At 40.5% G+C, this 21,476-nt stretch overlaps 1 protein-coding gene across 3 annotated transcripts in view; it reads right to left on the bottom strand.

The window, feature by feature from the left end:
* Window positions 1–21,476, bottom strand: part of fhit (fragile histidine triad diadenosine triphosphatase) — a 176,993-nt gene that overhangs the window by 19,665 nt on the left and 135,852 nt on the right. For 2 of the 3 annotated variants that reach the window (XM_031567523.2, XM_012841129.3), the window contains one exon: window positions 20,307–20,375. The exons of the other annotated variant lie outside the window; for it this stretch is intronic. In XM_031567523.2, coding sequence (XP_031423383.1) covers window positions 20,307–20,375 — 69 coding nt within the window. The remainder of the gene's footprint in view (window positions 1–20,306; window positions 20,376–21,476) is intronic. 3 annotated transcript variants of the gene reach the window in all.

Raw genomic sequence — 21,476 nt, 5'->3', positions numbered from 1 at the left:
ATTTCCAACAATGTGATTGGCTGTTTGTAATACAGGATAGAACTTCCAGTAACAAAGCCCCATTTCCCCATCAGTGATTTGTCTCCTCCCTTATAATGTCTCTGTTAATTAGCCATGCACATTTCATTATCAGGTACTCATGGTCTTGAACTGGTCATTCGTTTTTTTTTTTTCAATCTCCACATAGATTGAAATTTTAGCACAGGCTTCAGCCTTCTCCCCCCCCCCACCCCACCCCACCCCCCGTCCGCTAATTGCAAATAATTAGTGCGTGTCAGAGCCACTTCTCTGCGGATGACTCTTCTCTGGTGGCGGTGTGTGTGGGTGGCCAAGTGCTGTCATACCCATTAAACAATGAACCCCTTACACGCTTAAAGTTCGCCTTCTGCCACTGGGACGTATCAAATACCCTTTCTCCAATTCCTTTTGGGTTAAGTGTGTTTCTTGTACAGCTCTGTTTGGCTTAAATAATATCTATGGGCAGTTCAGTCAATCTCCCTCATGATAACTTTGAAGACTGCCAATGTTCAAAATATATTTGCAGTGACATTCCAAACGTGTAACCAAAAGGCTAATTTAAACGGTGAACTATGCAAAGTAGTGATATTGCGACTGATTCCTAAAAGAGCACTTTAAAAGGCAGATTAATATACTTAAAGGATTTCCAACCCAAAGGATGGATTTCGACCAAGTAATTGCGCGCTAGCAAAAAGTGCCACGTCCCTTAAGACCAAAGCCCTTTTTCAAATGCACCCTGTCAGAACATCAATGGGTACATTTAAAAGGTTGTGTAGTTATTAAGTGCCATTGATTTTGTAGTCAGAATCACATACTACAGCCTATTGGGATTTCTGTTTCAGGGTCTCCTTTTAGAGTATGCTCACAGGACTGCGGGTCCTTGCATACCCCTCTTTTAATCTTGGAACCAATATTCATACATTGATATTGATCCAGAAGGTAAGTATCCAGATAAAGAACACCATCCATGGAAATTCACATAGCGGGTGTAAGGCCTCACTTGAAAGAAGTCTACAGCTATACATAAAAAAAAAAAAAAGATCTCATCCAATGCCACTTTTAGCCAAATATATATGTGTATAATAATGTATTATTTTTTGTGCCACTTTATTCTATAAGAAATATTTTTTGGTCTTACTGTTTGCTTTTACAGGCAATTGTGGTGCTCAATAAAGCCATCACTATGTCCTTGAGGAGATTATTTGTGGCATTTTGATGCACTCTATGCATTTTTCTTCCAAGGTGGAAATACACAGCCATGGTGTCGCTTATTTCACTCATGATATGTCAGGCATCATATGAAAAACACCATATGGACATGTTAACAAGGTTGAAAACTTGATTTCACTTTCAAGTAAACTATTTAACCAATTTCAATGAACGAGAAAAGAATAAAATTCTCTGTTATGGATCAAGACATTATAAAACGTGACACCCTACAAAAGCATCACGCATTGGCTGGGTACTGAACCCGGGCCTACTGCTTAAAACGCAGCACTGTTTATCATTGTACCATCAATACTGTAGTGCAAAAGTGTACCACAGACAGATATGTGAACTTGGGTGCTGAAATGACAAATAATCTTTGCCAGCCATGCAAGATACAATCGGTCTACCTAGCTGGCAGAGCAAGTAACGTCACAATAGGCAAAGGTTTCATCATTCATTTCAATAGGAAAAAAGAGGGATGAAAAATGACAAACAAAATAGTGACAGGGGGCATTGGAACCATAGCAACCAAGAGCACAGAGATGCGGACAGACGTGTCAGAGTTGGAGTGGTGTTGACATCTCAAAAGTGCTAGTAGCAGAAGCGGAGCCAAAAAATAAATACATGTGGAATAAAGATACACCTTAACAAGAGCAATAGTGTGATTGCTTACATAATCACACTAAATAAAGTAAAAGGTGAGATGTTCTTTCCATGTTCTTCCTATGTTCATGTAAAAGAGCCTTAATCGTGCGTTCAGGCAGCTGGGAATTGGGGAACGTTCCCATTTCATAATGTCCCACTTTCCCACTTTAGGTTAAGAGTGTTCACATAACGACAGACGGTATTGACAGTTAAGTAATTATATCGCAGCACTCGGTCCTTGGGCGGGTAATAACCCCGGATGGAGCCGGTGCAGCCCTCTCAGCGTCCACGCGCTCCCATAGCGCGAGGCGCTTTGTAGCCTTAGCTAGCGTCAGGCTAGCACAGATGCCACAGGCAGTGTCGACGCCTGAGAGCACCGCCTCCGCGTGGGCCCTGCCGAGGCAGGTCACGCACCGACGGTGGCGGTCACCCTTGACGCGCATATGCCCGCAGTCGGGGTATTGCCTGGACATCTTTTGTTCTGAAAGCAGAAGAAAGTGTTAATACACAAGCACACTATTATCAACGAACACGTTGGTTAGCAAAGCTAGCAGGCTAGTCAGAAACTTAGCCAGCTAGGCAGCTAGGATAGTGGCTACTACTTCCAAAATTAAGTTGAGTCAACGAATTTTGCAGCGCCCTGAGCTAGTGAGGGTTAAAGAACCCGAATAACTCACCAACCCGTAGAGAGCAAACAGCACACAAAACTCTTTGACTTTTTGGTAGCGTAGAGGATTTACTCGGAGCTGGGGCTTCGTCTTGCGAAGTTTTCAAAGAGGTCAGATTCGTGTTGCGCTGGTGAATTTATGGACTCCTGAGGGGGCGGGCTCAGGAGACAGCGCGGACGAATCGCAGCATTTCAGGCGTGAATGGATAAATGCTTCGATTTGGGACCATGACTGACGTCATGTACCATTCTGTTATATCTGGTTCCTGCTTAAGGAACCGAGGTTACGTAAGTAACCGAGACGTTATTTTTTTATCTTTCACAACAAACACTGCCATGTAGGGTGACGTCAAACCTACTTCTCGAAGCACTCAAAAACCTTCCACATTCCTAGTGGGATGGTCTGAGTTCAGATGTATTCATTCACATTACTCTTAGTCACATCTGCTAAACCACTGATTATAATTGGAACCAATGCTCCAAATAGTTTGCATTGCAAATGAATGTTCCACTTAAATACAACTGGAGAGAGGTCTGGTGAGGTGATTTCAAGGTTTTGTCTGCCTCGTGAATCATGCAAAAAGGATGCAAAGTAACAAGGACATCCCATTTTAATGCCATCAAACAGCTTGTAAACCTCCAAGCCTAAGGGACATCCAGGCCTTAAAGGGTGCATATCTGGTATGGACAAATTAATGGAAAGTAGATTTAGGTTAAAAAAAGAGCACGTTTTAAAAGAGCACGTTACCATATTTCTCCAGCAATCACAGGTGACAGGACATGCATCACAAACTCCTGGGCATCTCCCCTGAATGATCTGTTCAGATTTTGAATACAGCCCATCCGGGAGAGGGAAAACAATGAGTCTCAGGGAGCACATTTGTCTCCTTCACATCTGATAAGTGCACCGTTTGTCTTCCGCAAAACCTCAATGACATCACCTTGAAAGTGTCCCTCAAATGTCTGAGTTCAAACAAGGTACTTGCCATCATTACAGATGCACAGGACATTCCCAGACCCCTCAGTTTTTTTTTTAATTACACTCTTTAATGGCTGATTAATTCTGTCATCTTGTGATAACGACACAAAATCTGATAGCAGCTAATTAACATGCAAATTCATGGGACTTTATTGGTAATGGGATTTTGTCTGCTGTGGTGCCATCGCCTGTTCAATATATGTGTCAGCTGCAGATGTACTGGCCGAGACTAAAGCCTCTCTGGTTTACCCTTCTCAAACTGCCCTAGTAGACTAAAGCCTCTCTGGTTTACCCTTCTCAAACTGCCCTACTAGACTTCTCCATGGAGGACTTTTTGTGGCATTAAAAACATACTTTTGGAAATATTTAGATATATTTCTGTATTCTATAGCGTCTGATGTCTCTTAGTTAACATAGAGCTGCATTTGTATTTAGTTTTTTTTAAGAATGTAGTACCCTAGGAAGTATCTTGAGAATGGATCCCTTCAGTACCATGTTAAGCCTTGAATCATAATCTAGTCTAGGGGAGTTGTCACACCTCTATGGTATGTACCGTATGTTTCCCAGCAACAGTGTAAAAACGATATACTTTTTTCAGTCTGCTACACTTTTCAGCCAGTGCATGGCTACATTTAAAATGGAGATTTTAATAAGGGTTTTACTGGAAAATGTCCATTCTCTCCTCTATCCTACCAATTTACTCTATTGAGGTCACATGATCCTTAGCCACCTATGCAATGAAACACCAGAGATTTGTGTCGAAGAACATTATATTTTTCAGGTGAGCTGAGGTAACAAAACTCTTTAGCCTTCTCTTGCTTTGGTAAACTTTAAAGGCAGACGCAAATAGCTAAAATCCACTGAATGTGCTACTGTTCCTAGAAAATATGTGGCACCCAGCGAATTGAGGGGAATTTAGGCACAGATTTCTGAGTCATATGAACACAACACCCACAGAGGCCATCTTGTTGAAAATAAAAAAAGTTTCTAGAGTTTTGTTGTGAGCCATGCATATGGCATAATGCCAGAGGGGAAAGGCAGACCATGAAAAGAAAAGTGATCATTAAATAAAAAATAATTAACTTTGAAAAAGAAGACTTAATTCTGATGACAGAATGGTGGCAAACCAGATGACAAAAAGCATCAATGTCAGAACTTATGACAGTCAAGAAAAAGCAATGGGACTGAGCGAGGGGGATTAATACGGCATCCACCTCTTTGAAGACAGACAGCCGTAGCGAAGGAGGCACTTAATCACATATGTGTGAACGAGCGGCACAAATGCTTAAAACAATTCCCTCTTCTCAAATAGGCCTCTCGTGATCTTTCACTTGAATGGATCAAAGACTACACACTGGGCCTGTGTTACCGGACCCAGAGCTCCCGGTCTGGGCATGGCTGCGATGGAGGCAGCTGGGGTGTAATGACCTGGCCATGCACAGGGCCCGCTCTAGCATGGAGCGGCACCAAGGCCCCGGACATGGGCGAAGCTCGCTGGCACTGCCCAAGGCCTGGGACATGGGCGAAGCTAGCTGGCACTGCCCAAAGCCCAGATTCATTGTCCACAAGCCAGAGGTGCCAAGGCAGAGTGGCAGAACAGATGCTGATGGACACCTTACTGACATGTCCAGCATTCCTTTGCAGGTGCTGCAGTCCGGGCCAGGCAAAGGGAATACTCTGGCTGGACACCACCGGAAAACTCTCTTCTTCTTTTTTTTCTCCACAATAGTGGCACACACTTAAATAATAGCCAAATAGGCATAATAATCCAGTGTAAACAAATGCCAGATTTTACTTACACATCCAAAGACCAGTAAAGAAAAGGCTGCAAGGGCATTTGTTGGAGGAAAAGTAAAACACCGCTTCATGCGGATATTCATTTGTGAGTAGACACAGAAAAGTTAGATACACAATACAATGACTGGCATTCAAAGTGGTCAATAAAACATATAAATAGATAGGTCTAAACATTTAGTTTTACACACAAGTCCCCAACTTTGACAGCTGCTTTACAACAGGCTATTTTAAGTCTTCTTATTAAGGTTACATAGCCTTATATAGCTGGCAAGCGGCTCGCCTGGAACAGAGATACCACATCAGAGATTATTAAAGAGTAGGAACTCTAATTATAGACCCTGAGCATACGATTTATACAGCAGTAAGATTATGGTGGAAGGGCTGATAAAAGGCTTTAGCACCTCAGCAGTACTCAAAATGGTCTCTTGAAAAGAAAATCTCCAACTCTCCAGCCATGGCCGTTTAAACACTTAATCACCTCTAATTAGTCCATGTCTGGGAAGAAGGGAAAAAATACCACCACTGACAATTCATTATTTTATTAGTGAACGCCGAACCAATTATTTGCTGTTTCCTAATGATGTGGTCAACTGTTGGTAGTGAAGTCATGCACACGGCAGGACAATCCTCCCATCTCTCTTTCTCTCTCTCCCTCTTTTTTTTTGAAGTCAGATCACATCCCCCTTCCCTGCTGAGTGGAAACGGCAGTGACCTGCAGGTATGTAAACGACCGTGAACACTGGCCTTAATCTCTAAATTAGGCGACAGCAGAAGTGCTGTGCTCGGCAGAAGGAATGTCAAAAGTCATAGCAATTTGAATACTTCCCCGCACTCCCAGAAGGTGTTTCATTTGGGAGGTAATTCTCTCTGGCTCTAGATTGGCTGAGGTGGTTCGCGTGTGGCGTAGGCACTTTCAGCCTCATTTAAATACATTAATCCACTGCACCTTTTCAAATCCACTACAGTGTGAACTTTCCCTGGCTCTGCTCTCCTAAAACAAATCATACTCTGCCAGCAAAAGCACACAGAATAGACAAATATTATTTCCGTAATCTGTTAGATGTCCATGGTGTATACTGAATTTTAAATATTTGCTGTTTGATTTTGGTGAATGACCTGGAGAACTATTCACCATCTAATTGTTTTCAAATATATATATATTTGTGCTGCAACAGGGCACTGTGAAACATTAACACAAAACATGCATACACAACTGTTATGTTAAAGTAACACTATGCACACTTTTTGAGGTATGGTTTTATAGGCAACTAGTTTTGGTACAATCCTCAAATTCATTTTGATAGCATTTGGTAATGTGAAGGACAGATAAACCCCTGTGTCTTTCCTGCTAGCCATCCAGGATATGCCCTATGCTGTTCTGTGTTCCGGGCTGGAACACCCTGCTAAAATGGAAGAAAAGCTTTCACAGCATAACATTGCCAGCTATACTGCCAAAAGACACCAGTTAGTGTGTTGGCAAGCTTCTATCAGTGTCAACTGGGCTGTTGGTGGTGTGTGCAAGGTTTTTGCATGCATTTTAGGTAGTTAGCTTGCTAGTTTTGGAACAGAACTCCTTATTGCTGCTTTAAATGTGGTACACGAATATCCTCTAGATCATGGATTGAACATAAATGTGTATGCAGATATGCTCATAATACAGCACTCCCTCTCATGAATGATTGACAGACTTTACTCAAAACGTATTCCTATGATGTACGGACAACAACTGATCTCAGGGCCGGAGTTGGCCTTTCCTGCTGATGGGTGCAATGACAACAATCCCTAGAACGGTGGGTGTTCTATTTATGCACACAATGTTCTGTCCCTGATAGTTTTTAGGCTAACAAGGAAAACATGTTTGTACACTGAGATATGGCTATTTCTAGACCGCAGCAGTCCTAATTCAGCCATTGTTTAGGCTAGGCTATTTGTTTGGTGGGAAATTAAATTAATAATACACTAATTCAAAGTCAGTGAATTGTATGAAATCAACATTGTTATTACTTTATTATGTCCACCGGTTAGTGCTTGTGTGTTTTCTTTATTTTCTGCAAACATAATAAGTACACAGCCTGTGCTAGCGCACACACAGACCATAGCCAAGTACACATGGACATGGGATAAATGTAAAGACACAAAACAAATTCATTTTTCAACATAATAATTGTAGATATACATTGTTTTAACAAACTGCATTAAAATGACAACAGATTCTAGAATTTATTTTAGGCATTCAATTTATTGATGGACATTCTGTATTTGGTTTGACATTAGGAGTGAATGTGCTACAGGCCTATAACTCTGAGTCAACATTAACCCATCAGATTTACCTTGCAACATTTCATTCCCACAAATTTGTTGACCACTGTGTCCAAATCGATGTTTGCAGCTCACATATAAAGTAGTGCAGCTGGTGAGATGCGCCCAATGAAGGTCCACTAGTGACTGATCTACCATGTCAAGACAAGTGTCCATAGCACTGTACAAATTACCACCAACTCCAGTTTCTAACTATTGCCTACGCAAGTCTAAGACCAAAGAGTAGTTTTATAGTGCTGTTAGGCTCTGAGCAGTGGTGCCCACCCCTTAGACCACCCAGCTTAATGAGATACAGTGTTGTAGTCCTCGAGTCCAGGACTCATACTCAAGGCTGACTCGAGTCCTGATTTTCAGACCTCGTGACTTGTACTTGAGAACGGATGACTCGGACATGACTGCATTCGGACTCGGAAGTTGGAAATGAGGACTCGGATGCGTGAGTGCATTTGTTTCAGTCACAGTAAATAAGCTCAATTTGAAATGGTGACAGGTTTAATGTAGAGCTTTTTCATTTGTATGTCACCTCTTTGACTGTGCCAGAGTGCAGCATTGGGGCCCATCTGGGAACTCAACTCAAGAGATAGATAGATAGATGGATACTTTATTAATCCCGAAGGAAATTTAGGTCATCCAGTAGCTTATACACTTAACTTAACTCACAAACATACATACACAAATCACAGTAGAATCACAGTAGAAAAACAATACACATAGGGAGAACATGTTCACATGGAGTGGGGTGTATACAGATATTATACAGATATTACAGTGTGCAAAATTGGTTGTGTCAGTGTTGATGTTCACGAGGAAAGTAGTGCAAAGAGTGCAGAGAAAGATAGTGTTCATGTGCTTGTGTGGATAGTGCAAGGATTGAGTACTTGTGCTTGTGTGTGTGAGGATAGTGCAAAGTGATATAAATAGTACAGTCTGTGCAATGGGCTAGTATAGCCAGTAAAAGAGTAAAAAGATAAAAAGATGGACAGTGGGATGGAAAAATTAAGAGCTGAGAAGAGGAGGGGAGACTGAGGTAGACTCATGCAGAGAAGTCCATCAAAGACTCAACCTTGGTGACACGGAATCAGATAACGGGGGACTCAACTCCAACTTTTCTTTGGGGATTTGGACTCGCTGGGGACTCAAGACTGGACTCAGACTCGAGGTTTAGTGACTCAACTACAACACTGCTGAGGTACAATGTGAACTCTATGAAGGAGAAGGCAATGTGGTTTATAATGCAGCATATTTGGCACCATATTCATGTGAGCTCACGTCTCTACTGTGTGCTCGAAGTCCATGAACATTTAGTTTGGAAACTGAAAATCACAGCACAGGTTACTTTTTTATTAATAGCAGAATGAATTTGTCATTATAATATAATTTAGAATAAGAGAGCTTTCATTACTTGGAACAGATTTTTGAGGCATTATTTTTGTCCATTTGAAAACCCAACTCCATGCTATAGAAAATACTGAATAATGGGTACTGCTGAGAAATGACTGCGACTTTCAAAGAGAACACATTATTCTGTTTATATATAGACTCATGCTTTCACCATTGTACCCACAAGAGTTTGCTGCAGTGGGGTATCGACATTTGCATAATGTCCCTATAATTAAGCCACAAGAGCATAAGGAGGAATTCTGAGGACACTAAAGATATTTACAGATGTCTTAATGTCAGTCCCTGTTCTACACATGCCTCCTATTCCTGATACCAAAATAGATATACTTGTTCCCAAAAGCAAAGTTGTATTATTTGCACTACAGACATGTAGATATTGCAAACATAATAGTCTCTGTATTACCAATATAACTATGATTACGAAAAAGGACAAAGGTCAACTTGAATGTCTTAAATATGTGCCTATGAATATTATTTCCCTCTTATGGTGGGTTGAGCTCAGCATGAAATGCACAGGCAGCTTCATTTGAAGTTCCCAGTGCAAAATAAAAGGACAAAAATGAACAGAAGGGTAATTCTGGCAAGAAGGGGGTTGATTTGGGTTCTTAGTCCAAAGATTTTTCCAAAATGAAATTGCTCTCCACTGGCAGACCGTGCACGGAGCAGTGATCTCGGGATGTGTCATTTGCCACTCCCCATGCAGCTGTGCTGCTTGAGGTAAATGAGAAATGATTTCCTCAAAAGGTTAGCCGGCATCATCCACTTCGTCTCTCTTTGTTGCTGGCTGCCACTTTCGATAAGCCTGTGCTCCTAATCCTGACACAAGGTTTAAAGACTAGACATATTTCCTCTTACCTTGCGAAAGACTGAATGATGTCTATCAAAATGCTCTTAAGTCTTTGTGGCATCCAGGTTTACCTTGTCTCACCGTGAACGAGTGAGTGCGGATGCATATGTATGATTGTTATTTTGGGCGGCTGTCTTCTCCGGTTTATTTCGATGGGATTTCAGAACACGAGCTTGTGTAAGTTATTTAAGAGTAAAACAAACCTGGGAACACAGTGCCGATGTGCCCACTACACAAAGCATACAGACTCCTCCTGTTTACAAAACCGCTCTCAATTTCCACAGAATAGATCCCACCGTTTTAGAAATGAGAATGTATGTGTCTAACTCATATTGAAAAAGTGCTGACAGTAAAAATGGGATTACGACCGCGTAAGCATTGATATGGAAATATGTTTCACTGAACTGAGCATGGAAGCACCTTAAAAATACCAGGAGGCCTGAGAGACCACATTGTGTCTCAGTTTTCCCATACAGCAGCACTAAAAGATGTTTCGTGGAGGTACATTTAAGCAGACTATACTTGTGGACAGGGGCGGCGCCAGGGGGGGGGCTAGGGGGTGCTCTAGCTCCCCCTGGATTAGCCATAGCACCCCCAAGAAAACAATGGTTTATTTATTATTGTTATTTAATTTCATTCTGCGTTATTTATTGTGTAATGCATCGGTTTTTGCTACCTAAATGTCCATGTTTGGAAGAACGATTAAGAAACAAGAGTGACGTAGAAGAAGAAGAAATGCCAGGGGTATCTGGTGTGGATTTTTAAGGAGAGGAACGTTGTGGTCAAGGAGGTCAACCCTCCACCACTACTGAGGGTGCTAACCATGGTGCTAGCAGCATCAGTGGCATTAGCATGAACGCTCAGGATGGTCCGAGAAGACCAAAACTCCAGAAATATCCACCTTGCATGTTTGGAGTCCAACAAAGGAGTTTTTGTAAAAGCTGGTTGGGACAGTTTGCGTGGTTGGAGTTCAATGCAACTAAGGTATTGTTAGCTGTGTAACATTAATGAAAGCTGTCTGATTTGTTGCATGCATTGATTGCCCTGTGTCGCTGAAGACTCGTTTCGGTTGATTAGCAACGAAGATGCCCTTTTTTGCCGAAGATTTTAACTTTTTGCCTTTTTCCTCTTTTTTGGATTCTTTTGGAGCCGCCTTAAAAAAGAGAGACTCTTTAGCCTAAGACAAGCAGTCTGTCTGTGTGCTAGGTATACATAAGGTTCTATGTGATTACTGATGATTGTGAACTGAAATAATATATTCCTTTTAACGCATTTCTGACTCTTTGACTGTTTTAGTTAATTCTATCTGCTATTCCAAGATTAATTTCACCCTATCTGACATGGTAGTGGTCACCTGTCGCCCAACTTTAATCCTCACTACCACAAGTGTTTTAAAGTAAATTAGGTATTTGGGATTGCGGACTCTATAACATGCTGTATGCCTTTTGTCAGTGACCGTCGCAGATGTGCGCGTCTGTCGGAGGAAGCCTAGATAATAATAATACAATCGGTTTGTTAGGCGCTTTTCATGGACCCCAAAGACGCTTCAGAGAGCAAACATGTAAAGTTGTTGTAGTAGAGAACCATGTGACACATAGGCTATCATCCTCATTTCATAGCACCCTCACTAAAATGCCGAGCTCCCCCATAGCACCTGCAGAAATGTGTGGCGCCGCCACTGCTTGTGGAAAGAACTTATAGTATATATGAAAAGTGTACACAAGTGTATTATAAAAACACAGATCATGGTCTATTTGACTTAGTTTATATGTGCTCATATAGTCATTTGAAATGCCTCTTACAACTTCCAATAACATATGTCTGACATAGCCAGGGTAAACACCATTGATACAGGAGACAGCTTGAACAAGTGTTGTTTCTTTACAATGATCCCCATGGACCGCATCCATAACCAGGCTAATCTACACGTCCTTAGTCTTAGTTAAACACCATGTTCACCTAGAAAAACACACAGTTCAATCAGCATACCTTAAAGTGTGCATAACTGAACATTCGAAGTGTGAGGTGAAGTGAAAGAACCGACAAAAGAAGACCAAGCTATGGAGCTAGACAGATAGACATAACTCTTCTGAGTCGTACCGGGCGGTAACTAGCTGGATGAGTCTAGCATAGTGAGCTCAGGGGGGGTCTGGATTTTGGAGGGTTAGTATGGAATCAAAGAAGGATCATTCATACTTTGAGCTTGTGAAATGATGTTCACAAATCATTTCACAGCCTGCAGTTGCACATCACCTTTTGTGTGCATGCAGGGGCGTATCTAGGGCTCCAGGCTAAAGTCTGAGCATGGGTGACCCCTAACCCTATCCCAGACTCCCACCGTCTACCGATCTACAAAGGGTCTCCGCTCAAGCAAATATTTTATTTTTTTTAAGTACAGAATACAGTGCACATTATACTTGGTGTAGCGACTGGCTTGTCTGTGCATGTATACATCATGAGCAGAGCAAGAGGTGGTAAGTGAAGGAACTGCAATAAATAAATGATTATTGAGCAATATATTAGCGATTATAGATTATATATTGAGCAACCCAAGGGACAACAGGGGACAATTTTTAAAGATGTTGGCGGTCAACTTTCCTTCCTGGGCTGAAGAACCTAGCAGAGCATTGGCCAATGAAATCAGCGGGGGTAGTACTTCCTCACTGCCTCACTGTAGAGGTTTAGAGCAGAATAGAGTGAGAAAGACTGGATGATACAAGTGGCTCAGAGCAGAATAGATTCAGAAACACTGGATTATACTAGAGGTTTAGAGCAGAATAGATTCAGAAACACTGGATGATACTAAATGTTTTCGAATGCCAATTCGGTACCCTTCGTCCAACTGCTCTGCAATACTCAGTCTTCCAAAGAGGTTTAGCTTCAGGCTCTTATTTAGATGGCTAAGGCCAGATTCATGCTTTTACATTTTTCAGTAACGTGCTTTAGATCCCTTATTCCCTATTCCTGTTGTAGTCCAGAGTGTTTCAGACCCAGGACTTTGGAACAACAAGACAGGGGAACCAAAAAAACGCATTACTAACTGAACAACCAGCTAACCAACTCTGCTTAGCATAGCCTACAGGTTTGACGAGAAGCTCTGGGTGCTATCAGTGGTCTGCTGCTGAATGTTTATATCCGTTCGAGTCCCAAGTCTTTCACTCTCCTCTTGTCAACATCTAATCGTCGATTAAACGGTGTTTCACATAAGGATACCACAGAGTTTTCAGTCACCGATGTCGCCATATTCACAAACCAACGTTTCTGCTAGCTATGGTGCTCTCCTATGTGCTTATGTGACGGGAATGACATAACATCATAATTTCTGGTCTCTGATTCGCCGAATAGTCCAATCGCGTTGAAATAAGAAACGATAGGAAACAATGTCATTGGTTAGGGCGCAATGACTTTGCGCCCCAGGATCTAACTTTCATCCGCCAATGAGAAGCTGTCCTTGCTCAAATGACTGTGAAAAGTATGAGAGCTCCCATTGACTTCTATTTGGCCGGCGCCCCACCAGGGAGGGGGGGCTTTTCTCAGTGATAACAAATGGCAATATATTACATTTGGTCACATTTAAGTGGTTGTTGACAGGGGCTTATGGTCTCCCACACACATTTACGCGTTAACAAGGTACATTTCTTATTTTAATGATTTGGTATATAATGATTTTTGACATGTCTTTATTTTTTTTTTCATCTCAAAATTTTAAGTGGGGCGGCGCCCTAGCGCCCTGTATTGACGCACCGCCCCTGGTCTATATAATACCGCCATGAGCATGCTATGAAGCCTAATGTAACCATGACATATCATACATCAACAACTCAAAGAAAAGAAAGGGAGAGAGTTCCTTGCTTTATATTCTGTGCTAAATACAGACATTTAACAATCCTCCACTTCCATGGTCTGTTAGGTACATACAGGGCCATTCACAGACCTGAGAGCATACCCTGTTATAGGCGTTAGCATTTGAAATAAGCTGCAAATCAACACTTCTCTAACATCTCTGTACTTGGCTCACACTTGGCTCAACCTGAAAATTACATTCAGGGTGAGTCACAGCCAAAACATGCCAAGATCAGATGGTGTCTATTTTATCTTGCTTTTTCCACACAGGTCTTCCATGTGCTGAGAGTCAACTTGCATTTGTCTCCGAGTGAGTTGTTGAAATAAAATAAGAGAGAGAGAGAGAGAGAGAGTGTGTGTGTGTGTGAGAGAGAGAGGGTGAAAAAAAGAAACTTGCTGGGTTTTCCATCCGTTTAGCTAAATTAGCCCATTTTGTTCCGCAGCGGTTTAAATAATTAACAGCTTCATCATCGGCGAATGTTGTCAATAGCGGATTATGGCAAACACATTCATAAACTTGACAAAGCCAGGGGCACCGTAGGGGGGTTGGGCGCCGCCTCTACATTTGGACGCCTTGTCTGCCACAGATGGTGCAGATGGTGGTTTGAGAGCATCCCATGGAAAACCAGGGCAAAGCACTACATTGATGGCTCTTGAAGGAGAACGGATGGACATGGAAAGGATTCTTATGCAGAAATCAATACCTGTCTTGGCTTTGACTCTAAATTGTGGTATGTGGACCTGTGATGGATATTCGCTCAAAATGAGGTTCAAAAACTATATTTTTTGTTTCTTTGGGACATCAGGGCACACGTGTACAAAAGAAACAAATGTCACAATTTCACATCGTCTCAGCTTCATCAGAGAGTGACACACAAGGCAGACAGGGAAAATGAGTATCTGAACAGTCAGGACAACAACAACAACAACAACAATAATAGAAAGTACAGAAAATATTCTATATGATATATTCCATGTTAATGATACTTGCCAAATATATGTGTACTATATCCAACAAGAGGACATTAGACAGGATATTACTTAAGTGTTGTTGTCATAAGGCCACAAGGTATCTACATATGTAAATATTTTAGAAAACGTATATTTGTAATGCTCTAAATGTTATGAACTGTCCTCAACACCATTTTCAGTCAATTTCAGTTTTTCTAATCGAGAGTAACCTTTGTAATCATAATTAGTGAAGGCACTCCAAAAATCAGTTTGTGTGTGTGTGTGTGTGTGTGTGTGTGTGTGTGTGTGGCTGCTTGCCCTGATTGCCCTGTAACAGCCAGCATGTCTTTGTCTGAAGATCACCCTGTGTACCTTGCCTGAACACCTGGGCTGTTCTGAAACAAAGCTCAACAGTGATTCCAACAGCACCTCTAGTCATTTCTTAACTCATATGCTCTCCACAGCTTCTTACATTATACTAACACCTACGCAAACCTTAGATTTCTAATTAAACTGGACACAAGTGATGCATTGTTACAACACTTCTTACCCACCAATGCCAACGTAGAAAATAAATGCCAGGTTACAGAAAGAGTGGACATTACCATATGCAACAAAGACCATTTACTCAACAAAACCATCCATCCGGGATCCTTCATCTTTCTCCAAGCCATTTGGCTGGAAACTCCTACTCTGGAGGAGAAAGGGATTCCAGCCCTTTTGATGAAAATGTTAACTAGGTAAGTGTCAGCAAGATGGATAGTGTACTGTCAGTGCAGGCAGGAACATGAGGATACATTGATATTTCTCATTACACTGCCCTCTCTCCCTCGTGTTCACTAATAACACCGCCACAAAGGAGACAGGCTGAATGATAAATAACGGCCAAATAAAAACTGAGCAAGCCCCTTAAATATGATAGTTGTGTCTCAGTAGCTTCACACTGTGCTGAGAGCCTTCGATAAAGATCTAATGAATGAGGCTATCAAAATATATCAGGCAGTAAGAGAGACAGACAGACAGACAGAGAGAGAGAGAGAGAGAGAGAGAGAGAGAGAGAGAGGGAGGGGTAACAGAAATGCAATATATTGTTTTAGATAAGGCCCTGTTCTAGACTCCAGTTCAAATTGAACCAAGCACTTTATTTGACAAATATACTTGGCAGTAAACAGCATTGATTCCTAAATGACTTAATCAAATTTACCACCTGTCCACATGAAAATATGCTGACCAAATAAATAAATAAACAAAGAAACATTCTAATTTCAGCAAACTGAAGAATGGAGATAGTGAAATAGCACTGTTGGCCCTGTTGACATTGTTGTTGTGTATTAAAAAATCTGCTGTTGGACCTACACCCTCAAGCATACATCACAGCTTTATTTTCCCTTAAGTTAAATCTCATTTCAGGATTGCCAACATGTGTTAAATGTCAGCTTCTTTAGAAACTCTAACAGAAAAGGAACACGCTACCGGTAATGGGTTTTAAACACAACCGTTCAGTACCGTGTAAAATGCTCAGAAGATGTAGGATATGACATTTAGGTATCAGGTATCTGATGATATTATAGTATCCCTGACTGAATAACACTGGCAAAAGGAACTACTTATACAGTGGAATTCAATCAAGGGAGTATGTTCCACTAAATTCCATTTTAATTAAATGAACTTTCAAATGGTTTGACCAAATTCCCCTCTTACAATATGTTCTCTTTTGGTTCAGCATTAGGGGGTGAGATAAGATAATAACACTAAAATAATTACAGAAAAAAACAAAATTACAAGTTATGATACAGTGCTGCCATTGTTGCCTCTAACAAGCATGACAGCCAAGTAATTGAGTTCCCACTAGTCTCAGGCAAGCTTTAAGGGAACGGGAGCCGCCATGCAATGATCCGACGCTTGCCCTAATCAGGAAGTCCCAAAGAGAACTTCCTCATGCTGTGAGATTACATGTCGATGATGCTGTGTTGAAATGACACTTGTCTTTATACTTGTCAGGAACTAAAATGGTGCAATGGCACCAAAACCAATCACATAATAAAAAATGTATTGAAGGTCCATTTTTTTCATTTTCAAGGAGTTACTGATAACAATTTAAGGTTATAAATTAGGATTGATTTGTATGGAGTATATCACTTCATGCTTTATTTTGATGTTCAATGAACAAAGAATGTCTAGTGATTTTGAGAATTTAAAGGCCATAAAATCACATTATCTAAGTGTGACTGGGTAAAAAGTAACTTAATAAAGAAATAAAATCAGCAGAGTGTGATTCCAGTGTCTGGCATTGTGTGCTAGGACATTTATCTAGGCTCAGCCTTGTCATCTTTGTCCAAATTCGAAAAAATAAAAGCCTGTGTTCAGTGTTCAGATGAAGGAACTATTCAGCAAATGCACTTTTCATTCCATTCTATTAAAATGCCATTTGGCAGCAACAGTGTCATGGTTAGATTCCAGACAGAACAATTGGGCTTACACACTTCAGATTATGTGGAGCCCCACATTCACTTTGAGTAGTATGCCTACGATACAAATGTTTCGCACAAATACTGTGAAAAAAGTATAACACAATCATGATGATGGGGTGGATCGAACGTGAGCAGCAGGGGTGAACGGTGTGGTAAAATGGCAGCCTTTTTTTTTCTTTTGACACATCAGCTTCAGAATACTCACACCTGCTCCTATACCAGATCTTAGTCTTAATGGTTGTCTGTCACAACCGATCTTACAGGCTTGCTAATCTGTTAGCGCTAGGTTTCTTCAAGGTGTTCATGAACTGTCTTATAGGGCCTTTCAGCTCTCGCAAAGTAGATGAATAAAGAAGATTGGAAAGAGATGAGATGAGAAATACTAAGAAATACTTTCCCATCATCACTGCTTCAGTGGGTTTGAGGTCAATACAGTGCTAGCGAAGTTGGACTAAATGTATGTTTGAGGTAGTAGCTAATGATGCTATGGTCAATAAGTGAGATGAAGTAGTTGAGTGACAGCAATAATAGGTTAAGAATAAAGTAATTCTTCTCAACCCATATTAACAGTTATTGTGCCAATGTGACATTGTTCAGGACAATACTCCAAGGAGAAGGTTTGAGAGCGTGGTTTATAAATTTGATGACGTGAATGACGATGACGTGAATGACTATGACATTCGCTGTAGATGTAAGTGTAAATTCAAAGTTGAGGTACATTTCCTCATTTTTAAAATATATGCAGACAAAAAGTAGAACTATACATCTTTGTGAAATCCCATCTACTATCACAACAGGGGAAAAAAAAACGGTGGTAGAAAGCCAACTGTGAGTCATTTTTTGTCTTGCCTGATTAAAAGGTCAAGGCACTTATTTTGAAAACTGCTGACCTTTACTGGGTGTAATGAGTGGAGCCTTGGAGAAGGCTAGCTGGAAAGTAAAGGCAACGTTTGCGGCAAACAGGTGTTATTTTTTTTTTTTGGCTTGCTCTCACAGAGGGTGTCCACTGCATTTGTCAAGCACTCACCTGATCCATCTTTGTCAGCCCAGCGGTCTCGCCTACATGCAACATAGAATTACATGGCGAAACCACAATCCAAAATAGTTTTCAGAGCTCTTATAACAATGTTTCAAACAATGTTTCACAATAATCTTTAATCAATATTGTTAAGTTAAGAAGACTCCTTCCCTATGTCTGTCAGAAAATGGAAAAAAAATGAAAATAATATGGTGCCTTCCATATAGACTACTGCTAATACTAAACACTAGCTATTAATACAAATGGCCTGGGCTCTCAAGAGTTCTCAAGATCCACGTGTGGACCTCCAGCAGGGGAGTGGCCTCAAAAGCACTACTCTACCAATGAAACAAATTCTTCAAAGAACGCATCACTCTCCTGGAGAATTTAGGTCCATTTAATGATATTAAGTATTATAATCACGCCATAATATGATGCCATGACATTCTGTTGGGTATGGTAGGGCGAGTATTGAGCTGTGTTAATCCTGGGACCATAACCATTTCGACATTACAGTCATTACATGACAAGTCTGTATGGTTGTGACATTCCATTTCTCCGGATGGTAGGTGAGCTATAGTCTGTGTTATGAGGAGAATCCGGCAGCACTGGATGCTTGACGAGCTGAGACTTAGACTTAGACTCCGTGCTCACCATTTTACCCATTAGGTCTTTTGACAAGCTGATATATTCAAAGCAAGAAAACAACAGAAAGAAAAGACAAAACAAATATGATATGCAGTGACATTTCTTTGGCAAGGTGACACTGCAAAGAAAATTGGATATGCCATCTGGTACATCAGAGAAGAGCAATGCACAAAAGCTCGCTGAAGACTGTATCTCTTTGAGAGCGCCTGTCAGAGAAAGGGACAGGCTCTTTACGACCATGCAGCGCGAGTCTACCCTGGCGTGTCACTTCGTCTAAATAAAATGACAAATAAAATCCCATGCCGGCGTCCCATTCCTAACTCTCCCCAGGATAAACACCCAATCCATTATCTGCACAACACAACACAGAGTCCACAGGGAGGTAAAATGACTTTCTTATTGACTCACTAATCAATCAGTACCCATATTAGAAACACATAACACAAAGCAATGCATATTTTCCTCCTTGAAATATAACTCTTGATGAGTGGCGATAACTCAGATGGAAGATAATGAAAAAAAGGCCAAAAGAGAGCACTGTGGTCTTCAAAAGATCCCTTCATCATGAAAAGATTTGGTATCTGCACAATATGATTTCAACACGTCACGATGATAAAGTGACAGATATACTCTGAATGAATAAATAAATATGCAAACAAACAGTTTAGATCAGGACGTATGGCAATTCTCAGTGGGAGGCGCAGAGTTGAACTGTTTCTATTGCCTCTTAAAGAGCCTTTATGGGCCACAAAAGGTGCTTAGTTTTGCCTATAAAGACTAATCAGCGGAAGGTTTGCGGAGAGAACCCTAGGTGATTATTCACAATGGAGTAAAATACCTCAAAGAGAAATGTTCTCATTTGCAGTGCACAACATTAAAAAAAAAACTAAAAAAAAAGAAAATGGCTAGGGTGTGCTCACAATAACCCTTATGATGGCATGCAAATTAAAAACAAACCTATTTATATTTCAGTGGTAGAGCAATGTTATGGCTGTGGTCTATTTACCCCCAAGCACTTTGCAGAATTATAAGCAGGCTTGCTCTTATTAGATTCATATCAAATCATTTGTCATTGATATTCTCTCGAGGTATGGCGTCTCTGGTTACAAATTCAAACATGTCAAAGTAGATCTGAAAGGTTTTTTTGTTGTTGATGTTTTATGTTTAAATGTCTTTGATTATGTAACTGTTAAACTACACAAATGACCATTTGTTTTCTGAGCATCATAACAAAAACAGAACTGTTAAGAGCTCAACAGAGGAAAGAAAAGTTCCTGGACATAAAAAAAGACAGGAACAGTAGAAAGGCTTTCAGTTAGCTAGCAGTTCATTAAGATAGGAGTACTGTTTTACTTGAATGAACCTTGTTATTGAGATAGCATGCTACTCATGAAACTGCTTATAGTCACTGTGCTCAGCACAAATCACCAGCAGAAGTATATGACCAAAAGAGAAAGTTTTCAACAGTATTGGAACAGGAATATCTATCCTACCTCATCGTAGACACTGTCGTTTCTTTCAAAGTCCCCAGTCTTTCTTGGTAGCAGATGGACGTGAACATGCTGTAACAACAATGGTAGGGGAAATGGGAAATGGTATTGTACTGAACATAATGTGTAGTGATCAATACGCTGGGTTTTCTAAACTGAAATCAATCTGAAACTTAACTGATATCAATAATTTTTTTTGAAAAAAATTAATTTGTAGAGTTAACAAATATATTAAGGGACATGACATGCTAACAGAAGACTTCTAAATGCACACCACTTCTAAGAGAATAAGCTCAAAAACTGTGATCATTAGCACTGCCTAACAACTGGCATAGTTGTCCAAATTTTTTTGTGTTCTATGTCAGGCAACAAAGCTACTGGAAAAGTCAAAACATAAAAATATGAGACAGCTGTTGTGTCTTCTAACAAGGCAGTTGAGTTATGAAACTCCTGGTTTCAACAAAGCTGGATTAATGCATTTGAATGTCACTGACAGTGTCCTAATCACCCGGGTGAAGAAATTAGGAGAAAAAGAACAAATAAATTAACCTCCAGCCTGGCACTTCATCAAGACATAGAAGAGCTATGCTACTCATCCACAGCAATATTAAACGACCCCATGATTTCAATTGAGTTTTATTAGTCGGAGGAGATAAACAGAGGAGCCTATGTGAATAAGCGTTGCTAACTGTTACAAACAAGATAACATGTTTGGAGGCATCTGCTTTGCTGCAATGCATTTCCTATTTAATGAGGCCATTTGCATAATGGTTGCATTATTAAGTTTTTCTACCTTGAGGACACTTTGATGAAAAAAAAACAAAAAACAACACATCACCACCAAAACATAGTTTATCACGAAGACATTTCAGATGTTGCTTAGCATTTTAAACCAATCTCAGAGGACATTTCAATGATATCATACAATGCTATGCAGTGAGGAATGGTTTGTTCACATCCAATATTAAATAGTATTCAAAGGTGAAATTGAGCTAGAAAAATAATTGAATGTAATGGCTTTATTTTCTGCGGAAAACTCAATTGTCCCTGTCATGTAGCAACTAGGAGTCCTGATATACAAAACTAGCTTGTTACCGAGTACATTTTGTGCATTCAATACATACAAAAGGAACACTGAAAGTATATATATCCAATGAACTGACTGAACTCGAA

This window comes from Clupea harengus, chromosome 5 (assembly GCF_900700415.2).
Source record: "Clupea harengus chromosome 5, Ch_v2.0.2, whole genome shotgun sequence".
Taxonomy (NCBI): Eukaryota; Metazoa; Chordata; class Actinopteri; order Clupeiformes; family Clupeidae; genus Clupea; species Clupea harengus.
This window is presented reverse-complemented; position numbering and strand designations above follow the sequence as displayed.